Source organism: Petaurus breviceps, unplaced genomic scaffold, assembly GCF_028583685.1.
Source record: "Petaurus breviceps papuanus isolate PSGF00001 unplaced genomic scaffold, PetGlider_PUasm1.0 90386, whole genome shotgun sequence".
NCBI classification, from domain to species: Eukaryota; Metazoa; Chordata; class Mammalia; order Diprotodontia; family Petauridae; genus Petaurus; species Petaurus breviceps.
In genome coordinates this window covers 863,093-873,173 of record NW_027187236.1, presented here as the reverse complement: position 1 = coordinate 873,173, position 10,081 = coordinate 863,093, and the positions used below count along the sequence as shown (strand labels likewise).

The window sequence follows — 10,081 nt, the reverse complement described above, 5'->3', positions numbered from 1 at the left end:
TGAGGAGGCCAGACCTGCTCCCACAGGGAGGAAGTCACTGAAAGGATCAGGGGCAAGCCAATCCAGTAGCTTCTCAGTCACTGGAGGTCAGGGTGGGGGGGAAGGGAGGCTCTGCTCATCTCCCCTCACCCCGGAAGGGGCAATTCTGGTTACCCAGCCCTGGTGCCAGCTGCTCCCTCTCACTCTCCTCCCCAGGACTGGACTTGGCAGCTGTTTTCTTTCACTTGTGGGAATCGACTGTGCTATTAACCCCTTTGGCTCCTGTCACCTCTGTCTACTTTCTGGAGTTTCTGACTACTTCAATGTAGATCGTAGGAGCCTAAATGTAGATCTGAAAGGAACCTCAGAAGCCATCCATCTAGTCTAGTCCAGTCTCCCCCTCATTTGATAGAGGGGCAGACAGGAAAATTTAAAAGTCAAGTGACTCATCCAAGGTCATATAAGTCATTAGCATCAGGGACAGGAAAAAGTCCTTAATGTCAATAAGGATCATCAATTAAATGGAGCAATCTGAAATTCCTGACACCACTTGTGAATTATATGTTCCTTTGCATTTTCTGGTACCTTGAGAATCCAGAAGGTTGCCTTGGGTGGCATTTTAAGGAAGGAGGACAGCAAGGAATCAAGCAGTATAATACTGTGGAATAAACGTGCTTGCTACCTGCATGACCTTGGGTGTCTCCCCCTCTCTCTGGGCTTCAGTTTCTTCCTCTGTAAAATGAGGGAAGTAGCCTTGGAAGACCCTTTCTGATCTATCTCTAGGCTTCACTCACCCCCTCCAACTTCTGCTGTTCCCACCCCACTAATCCTCAATCCTGGCTTAGCCTCAACCTCCAACTTCTCCCCTCCTACTTCTGAGTCGCCAAGTCATGAGACAGTGCTGAAGGGGGCACACCATAGACTCATACTCTAACCTTAACCACTGGACAGTCCTTTCATTCATCTCTGCTTGCTTGGCCTCACACTTCCCCCAGCTGCTGGGCCTGGTCTTCAAGCCCCCTACTCCACTGGGTGCATGGAGGAGGTATAGGTGAGAAAATACAGCCTTGATGACTAGGAGAATAGGGGTGCATAATAGAAATGGGAACTGAGTTGGGAGGAAGGAGGGACTGAAGTTGGTAGAGCGGGTCTGATGACTGATGGGAAATGGGGCTGGTGGAGATGGGAAGGAAGGGAGGAAAGGGGGACTGGCAAGACTCTTGGCTGCCTCTGAGACTAGGGCAGTATGGAAGGTGACCTAGAGGGCATGTGAGGTATTGAGGAGGGGAGATGAGTTCTCACCTTCCTTCCTCATCATGAAGGTGATAGAAATGAGATATGCTGGGAAGAAGACTTAGGGTCAAGTCTAAGCCCTTCTATATACTAGGCACAGCACCTTCTCTGTGCTTCAGTTCCCTTACTTGTAAAATGAGAGTAATTGTGCCTGAAGTACTTCCTTACCCCAACCCCTCCCTCAATGTGTCTTGGTTAATTAATTGAATTGAATTGAACTCGGACAACTCACAGCCCTTCGTGTTAGACTAGTTACAATATTGTCCCAGTTCAGCCTCACCATCTTCTGAAGCCTGAGAGGTAGGAATTTTTGTCTTAATTTTACCCTTGAAGAAAGGGAGACTCGGGCTCCCCAAGGTCACACAGCTAATAATGGCAGAACGGGGAGCTGACCGGAGGTCACCTGAATCATAATCCAGCCCTCCTTCAGCTCTTGATGAATTTGGACCTCAAGGATCGGATTAGGACCCCCAAGGAGGTCACCTTGGAGAGAGAAGCTTCAGTAGAGTGGCAAGTGGGCGGGGACAGAAACCTGTTTGTAAGGGATTGAGGAGGCAGTGGGTGGTTGGGAAGTGGAGGCAGGGAGCTTAATCCACAAGTCTGAGGAGTTTGACAGTGAAAGGAAAGAGAGGGAGGATGGGAGCTTGAGGACCCAGAGGGACTCAAGTTTTTCCAAGATGGGAGAGCACATTTGAAAAACTGAGGCAAGTGAAGAGGAGAGATGAGTATGTGAAGCAGGACCCCCAGGAGGTAGGAGCAGATGGGCAACAGCCCCACTGTGAGCTGCTTAAACCCTCTCTGTGTGGCACCTTCCCAGTCATTAGTAATCGTGCACTTGTTCCATTGGTGTGGGTTGGTTCACTAGCCATCATGGCCTGCTGTATGTCATGAATGATGTGGCAGAGCCCATGAGTGATGGATGTGTGCATAGATACACCCATCTTGTCAGAACAGGCAGAGGATGGGGGTGATAAGGGGGAGACTCTGCTACAAGGAGATGGGAGCTCCTGTTTCAAAAGGTCTCCAGCTGTTAGAGTTCATGGAATCATCCAGGCATTTGACCCACTGGACGAGAGACATGGCCATGGGCTAGGGAAATGAGAAGCTGGGGAGGAAGAGGGATGGGCTGCTAAGAATTTAGCCTGTAAAAATGGGGACCACAGATGCCCTGACTCTTCAAACTTCTGGGATTTCAGCCATAACTGGGGCAGCCTCAGTCTGTTTAGAATTAGAACTCAGAGTTTGACTTAGAACAGGGACTGGAGCCAATTCAGTCTTCTTAGAAATAGGACTAAAGCTTCACCTGGAGCTGTTTAAGCCTTGCCCTGTGCTGGGGTGGGCACTTCAAACTACCGCCAGCCTTGGCCTTCTCTAAACTAGACTCAGAGCTTGGGGACAATTGGGTACACTCAGAACTTGGGGACACTTGGGTGCACTCAGAGCTTGGGCCAGCATGCCCCCAGGGGTGTCATCATTTGCTAACCCGCAGGCCTTCTCTGCCTCTTCTCTCTTTGATCAGGTTTTCCCAGTGCAGTGGAGACACCAGGTGTGCTAGATTGTGACTGGGATCCCCCCACCTGTCTCAGAGAACAACCTTGTCCATGGATCGGCTCCCTCTTCGGACCTCGACAAACCACAGTGCTTGTGACTGTTAGCTGGCCGAGTTCCCAAAATAAAGATTCCTCCAGGCTTCTATATAGCATGAAATCACTATTGATGATGACCTCTTAACCAGGCATGTGGGTTAAGACCAAAGCTACACACCACCTGATGCTGGGGTGGGGGTGGGGGTGGGGGTGGGGATTATGTCCAGGAAGGGCCCCAAGGAAAGCTAGCCTCATTGTAATTGAGCATTTGCATTCAATGATTCACCAAGTAAACAGCCCAAAAAATTTATTCATTGAAACCTGAGTTGATGCGGAGCGAGCATCTTTGTAATTTCGGTCCGCTCGTTCACATCTCCATTCTTTTTTTCTCCTTTTCTTCTTGTTCGACCAGGCGCTCCATATTTCTGCTCTCAGAGACTGCTCCACTCAGCAGTGTTCTTTTCGACCAAGTAGCCCTCGAAGCACATCGAGCCAAGTGCTAGCACCGAGCAAAGAAAGGGGTTACCAGTTGTGAAAGCAAGATGGGGGATGTAGCCAACAGCTCTGTCGGTCACCATGCCAAGAATCAGCAGCATGGAGCTAACCGGGCTGGGGGCTTCGGCTGTACCCTGCCTGAGCTCCGCTCCCTCATGGAGCTCCGGGGGGCTGAAGCTCTGCAGAAAATCCAGGAAACCTATGGGGATGTCAGTGGTCTCTGCAAGAGGTTGAAGACCTCTCCCACTGAAGGTAGGTGTGCTTGTTGGCACTCTGCTGGCCTCAAAGGGGGAATCACTGGTCTTAGCAGCATAGTCAGCTGGGGACCAGAGTGTCCTTCTCCACCTTCTTCCCAGCCCACAAGCTAGGCACCCTCCTGCCGCCCTTTTGGGCTGCCTACTCTGCCCCCTGTTATACGTTCCCCTTTCCTATACCCCAATCAAAACTTACCCACCTTAGATCTCATCTCTTCAGGATCTCACTCTTGGGTTTTTCCCAAAAAATTTATCTCATATTTTGGCCAAACAAGTATATTCTGTGGGTGCTAATGGACTAGGGGATCTTCCCTGAGAAGGTCATGGGATTTAGAGCCAGTAGGTTATTTGGAAGTTATTTGGAAAGATGATGAGATAATGTTTGTAGAGCACTTAGCACAGTACCTAGAACATAGTAGGTACTCAATAAATGTTTATTTCCTCCCTTCCCTCCTTCCTCTTCATTTTACAAAAGAGGAAACCAAGTCCAGGTGACTCAGTGATGTGCCCAAAGTCACATATAGGCTTATAGATTTAGAGCTTAGAGGTGCAGCCCCCTTGTTTTACATATGAGGAGACTGGGGGACAGGGAGGTTAAGTAACTTGCTTGGGGTCACACAGGAGGTGTCTGTGGTAACATTCCAACACAGGTCTTCCTGATTTCAGGTCTGACACTCCATCCAAACTGCCTGTGTGTGTGTGTGTGTGTGTGTGTGTGTGTGTGTGTGTGTGGTGTTTGGTTTTTTCCAAGTCTGTGATTCTGATGGGTTAGTGGGACCTTCTAAAAACACTGCAAAGGAAGGGGCTCACTTTACACATAACGAAACTGAGGCTTGCCCAAGGTCACTGAACCCAGATCCTCTGAGTAAATCTATTTAGAATGGCTGGGGAGACATCCCCAGAGTGGACAGATCCCAGTGCTCCTTCTGAGGGCAGTGGGCACTCCTCAGCGTGATTGTTCCCCCTTCTTGTTACAGTTCTCCCTTCACTGGGGTGCATGGATACCTGGGAAGAGATGGCATCTGAGCTGGTCCTTAACAAATAGGATTCAAATATGGGAAAAGGAGGAAGCTTTTCAGGGAAGGAGCACCGTAAATAAATATGAGGAGGTGGGAGGGAAGCTAGCAGGTGCAGAGGGATGGTTAGGAGAACAGGATGCAGGGGACTGAAGGAGAGCAAGCTGGGAAAAGTCATTTGGAGTCAGATTGAATGGGCTTTCAGTGCCAGACTAAGGATTTTTGACTAGTGGACAGTCGTAGATTCTTGAGTCTATAACCTTAGTGAATCTGATTTAATGAACAATGAGACTGATTTGTTATTCATATAAATGGGTACTTTTAAAGTGCTCGAAAACTCCCCCCCCCATAGATTAAATATTCCCACCGCAATCTCATTTATGCCATTTACTTTTCCAGCAATCCCTTTTCCTACTGAGATTGTGAAGGCCAACTCCTGTACACCTTCTGGGTCAATAATTAAAATCATGGAATCATAGACTAAAGCCAAAGGAACTACAGAAGACAACATGTCTACTCCCAATCCCACCTCCTTTGCTTTACCAAAAGGGAAACTGAGGCCTGGGGAGGGGAAGAGACTTGCCCAAGGTCACACATAGGATCCTAGAGCTACAGCTGGAAGGGGCCTCATAGGCTATCTAGTCTAACACCCTCATTTTATGGAGGGGAAAATGAAGCCAAGGGAGGTGACTTGCCTAAGGTCACACAGCTAATAAGTGGCTGAGCCAGGATTTGAACCCAAATCCTGTGACTCTGTATTCATTGTTCTTTCATGCTTCCCCTCCCATTATCATCTACCTTCCATGTCATTACATTCATTAAATTAAATTAACAGAACTAAATCCCACATTAATGAGTTTTGGCTGTGAAATGAGGCTAAAGGGACCTTTGCTGAGCCTGGTTTCCTGTCCCAGGGGTGGGTGGATTTGATTTCATTTGAGATGGAGAGCCTTGGGAGTGGTCCGTGCCAAGGCCCTGCCCAGGCCTGTTGGGAAAATTTGAAATGAGCTTAGTAGCAAATTAATTGATTCTCCCCTCCAACCTTCCACCTCATCTCCCCCGCCCTCTCTCTCCTTCTTTCTTATTCCCCACATCCATCCACCTTTCATCTCGTCCACTGTTTCTCCAGCCTAGTCCTTCTCTTCTTATCCCATGGCCCTTGTCACTGACCTGGTGACAACTACCACCTCCCAAGTCTCTAGTTTCTCCCCTCCTCATTCATCCTCCCAGACTACCACATTTATCTTCCATTTGTTCCAAAACTCATTACCTCCAGCTCTGTGAAGCTAAGGCAGGACAACTAGATTCTCATGTGGGTTGTGCCACTGACTAGTTGTGTAGGAGAATTACTTCATTTCTCAAGGCCTCAGTTTTCACATCTGTAAAATGGGGAGGAGGGGAATATCAGATCTGTTGTGAAGCTTGAACACCGTCAGGAAAGCGCTTTGGCAAAGTTGGAAGGGTGAGACAGATGGAAGGGGCGGTTGTTGTTTTTCATGACGAAGCCTTCTGGGATCTGTTCCCTGCAGAGCATTTTGAGCTCAGGGGATGTTTCTGGAGAGCCACATAGTCAGTCACCCACCTCTTAGGCAGAGCTGTGCTGTGTTCCCAACCCTGACTACCATCCATCTGTACCCACCTGCTTACACATTGTAGGCCCACCTGCCCAAGAAAGGGCCTGATCCAATCCTGGTATTTCCATTGGGGCCCATAGCCAGTTGTTTTCATTTCTTCCCAGGGGTGGGACAGGAACCAAAGGCTCCCTCGGGGAGGGGGAAGGGAGCTTGTCACTGAATCTCAGAGTTGGGAGGACATCTAATCCAAGCCACACCCTCCACAACATCCCTGATAAGAGGTTGTCCAGTCTCAGATTGAAAGCATTCCATGAGAGGTGGTCTATACCTTCCCGGGACCAAAGTGCCCTCTGCTTCTAAATGGCTCTCCTTCTGAGAAAGCTTTTTCCTGACATCCAGTGGGAGGGCTCTTGGTTCTTCCCTCTCCAACCATGCAGAACAAAGCTAATCCCTCTTCCACAGGACAGCCCTTGCCCCACTACACATCCCTTGCCTTCTCTTCTCCAGTTCCTCATAGATGATCTCCAGGTCCTCTCTCATCCTAGTCCCTCTCTTCTGAATGCTTATAAGCTTATGGGTGGCCTTCAATTGCAGCATCAGATGAAATACTCCCTGTAGAGTCTGACCAGGACAGATGTGACCTCTCTAATCCCAGACAATGCAGCCTAAAGCCCCATTCTCTTCTCGGCTGTCAAACTACACTCTTGACTCATTGAATTTAGAGTCGATTAATCTCCCCACCCGGATCTTCTTGAAATGAACTGCTGTCTAACCATGCAGGTGATTTCAAAACCCAAGAGCATGGCTCTTATATTTATTCCCATTAAATTTCTTCTTCCTAAACCCAATGTTTTAGCCTAACTCAATCATCCTTTCCCTCCTAGCTTTGCATCATCTGCAAATTTGAGAAGCAGGCCTCAATGCCTTGATGCAGCCCAAGGCACAGATCCCTAGCCTAGGACACTCCACCTGGAATTCCTTCCAAGTTGCCATCAAAGCATCTGTGACTTCCTTTTGGGTGCAACCAAACCCTCAATATTGAGGTCATCTATGTGTCCTATCTCTCTACCCCTACATTGCTCCTTCTTCTCTATAGCATTAGTGGGAAGAGCCCTGCCAAATGTTTAGCTGAAGTCTAGGTAATTCAGTATCCACAGCATTCCCTTGATTAACCAGGCTCTAGTAATCCTGGCAAAAAAAGGAAATAAGGTTAGTCTGGCATGACCTGTTGGTCTAGCTGAAGCCATGCTGCCTCTTAGACATCACCACTTCTTTTGTGGATTTTTCACTAACTGACCCTTTGTCAAGAATTTTGCCAGGAATCAACACTAAACACACTAACCCTATAGTCTGCAGACTCCATTGTCATTTCTTTTTGGAAAACCAGACCTCTCTGCCCTTCTTCAGTCTTGCTTTCTACACTCCTTCAGACCTCCCTGACAGTGAATCAGCCATCATAGGGAGCCAGTTCCTTCTGGATACAAGGATGGAGTGATCTATAACTAGGCCAACCTGTCTTCAGGGTCTGGTGCCTTGAGGGTATGCACATGGATTCTCACCTGCTTTCAGCCTCTGCAGAGTCCCCATTCACACTCACACACAGAGATGCACACCTAAGCTTTCCCTGTTTAATGGATATTCGTACACATCTCTATGTTGTCATGGGACCTCAGATTCCTGGCACCTCCGAGGCCAGCTGAACCAACCCCCTGTTTACTGAAGGAGAGCCCTCTACCTTTATGATGTTAGAGAGTTGTCTGGGGCCCTCAGCCCAGGAAGGGAAAGTGATTTACCCAAGGTCACACTGCGAAGAAAATTGAGACACGAGGAAGGGAAATAACTCGCTCCAAACACAAATTCCCTAACTCCAAAGACAACACCCTTCCCACTGTACCATACTACCTCCCTTCAGTTCTTCCCTATAATATTCAGTCTACTCAGCTATTAGGTTGTCAGCTTAAGTCAAGTCAGCTCAGGGAGGGACACCATCAAATCCTTCTATCCCTTCTAGACTGGGATCTGAAAAAATCCTAGGATCAGAAACAGAATTCTCAAATCTCTAGTTAGGAAGTCTCACTATATCTTCATGCAAGAGCCCCCTTTCCAACCTCCATCCCCATCACATGGTCATCTGGTCCTCACGTGGATACTTCTAGCTGAGGGATCTCACTTTCTCTATTTAACTATGACTTACTTAAACTAAAGAGGGAACTGCAGAAGCTGAAAGCCTCATGTTAAAGTCCTGCCTTGGACATCTACTGGCTAGGAGACCCTGGGCAAGTCACTTGAATTCTCACGACCCCAGGTAACTCTCAAAGATCACAAGTGAGTTCCTCCCTGCGTTGGCAGAAGTATCATTGAAAATCACAGGGCCACTAAACCACTGGCAGGAGCCTCATTGCCTGGGCAGAAAGCCCTGGGTTCCACAGGCAGAGGCCAAGCTTTGGCAGGTTCTAGCATTCAACAAACGATTAGTGAGTGTTCGCTATGTGCCAGGCCTCTGTGTCTCTTTATTCCCAGCCCTCAGCACAGTGTTTGATGAATGGTAGGTGTTTAATGAATTCTCATTGAGTGATGGAGGGAATGAGCTAGGCCTCTAAGGCCCTTGGCATTTGGAGTCTATGAAGAGGACAGACTCTAAGCCCAGGCCCCAGGCCAAACTGGGGGTGTCTGTTGTGTGAGAACCAACTTCTCTAATTTGGGAGGTTAGCCACTGGGTAGGGAGGTATTTTCTGTCACAGTCCCTCATAAAGGCTCCACTAAGTCAAGAAAGAGAGGGGGATCCACAACAGTTCGGGAGAGGATCCCCATACATACCAAAGCAGGTCTTTCATCCTCTCCCTTGATCTTTCAAGGGCAGAACCTGAGAAAATCAGGCAGCAGGGTTGGGGATGCCATATCCAGCCCAAGACGGCAACCACGGGCAGTCCTCATGGCGCCCCTAGGAAAGCTTCATCTGGCCAAGAAACAGCTGGGCAGGCCTGCTGGCCTGGGCCCACAGAAGCCACCAAGGGTTTTCGGCATTTGAGAAGGTGGTTTTCAATCACTGTTGAAACAAAGAGGGGTTTCTGGTCCTTGCTCAGAGGCCTGAAATAGCCAATTCACCAGACATCTCCTTCCACAAACATTCCTATTAATCAGTTAATTGAGGATTTTCAGTAATCATCTCCAGGCCCATTTCTGATTTGAAGTAATGGAAGGAGCATAGGGTTTGGAGTCAGACCACTTGCTACCTGTGTGACATTGGACAGCTCACTTCTCCCTGGGCAACAGGGTTGTCCTATATAAAATGAGAAGGTTGGACCCCATCTCCTCTGAGGCCCCTTTAAGCTTGAGGGTCTTAGGACTTCCTGGTTTTGGTCATAAACACCAGTCTTCTTGGTTGCCCCTCTGGCTTAAAAACAATGAACTTCCTCCAAATTCTTTGGCTTTTTGCTCTCTCTGAACCTGACATTAGTCTTACCTGTGGATTCTCCCATTCTCTCCACCCTAGTCTGCCACCTCTCACCTCCTAATGGGTCCTCCAGCTCCAGCTGATTCCCCTTATAATCCACCCTACATATTTTGACCAAAACAATCTTCCTTAGGGCCTCTCTGATCAGAACACTCACCTGCTAAAAAAAAACCCTTCAATGGCTCCCTATGGCTCACTGAATAAAGCAAAAACCTTGATGTTGATATTCAGGGCTTCAGAAAAACCAGTACACCTAGACCAAACTTCAGGTTGAGGTCAGAGGTAGCCCAGGAAACAGGCAAGGAAATGAGACTAAGTACAAGGAAATGAGCTCAGGTGCAAGATGAGCCCAGGTGCAAGGAGATGAGCCCAGGTGCACAGAAATGAGCCCAGGTGCAAGGAGATGAGCCCAGGTGCACAGAGATGAGCC

General features: G+C 48.4%; 1 protein-coding gene across 4 annotated transcripts in view; it reads left to right on the top strand.

Moving 5' to 3' along the window:
• The window catches only part of ATP2B3 (ATPase plasma membrane Ca2+ transporting 3), a 114,063-nt gene that overhangs the window by 14,661 nt on the left and 89,321 nt on the right, over positions 1 to 10,081 (top strand). For 3 of the 4 annotated variants that reach the window (XM_069108471.1, XM_069108470.1, XM_069108472.1), the window contains exon 1: positions 3,272 to 3,605. In XM_069108471.1, the coding sequence (XP_068964572.1) occupies positions 3,401 to 3,605 (205 nt within the window). In that variant the 5' untranslated portion in view covers positions 3,272 to 3,400. Of the gene's footprint in view, positions 1 to 2,791; positions 3,008 to 3,270; positions 3,606 to 10,081 lie in introns of those variants that run through there. The other variant, XM_069108469.1, reaches the window with a different exon arrangement.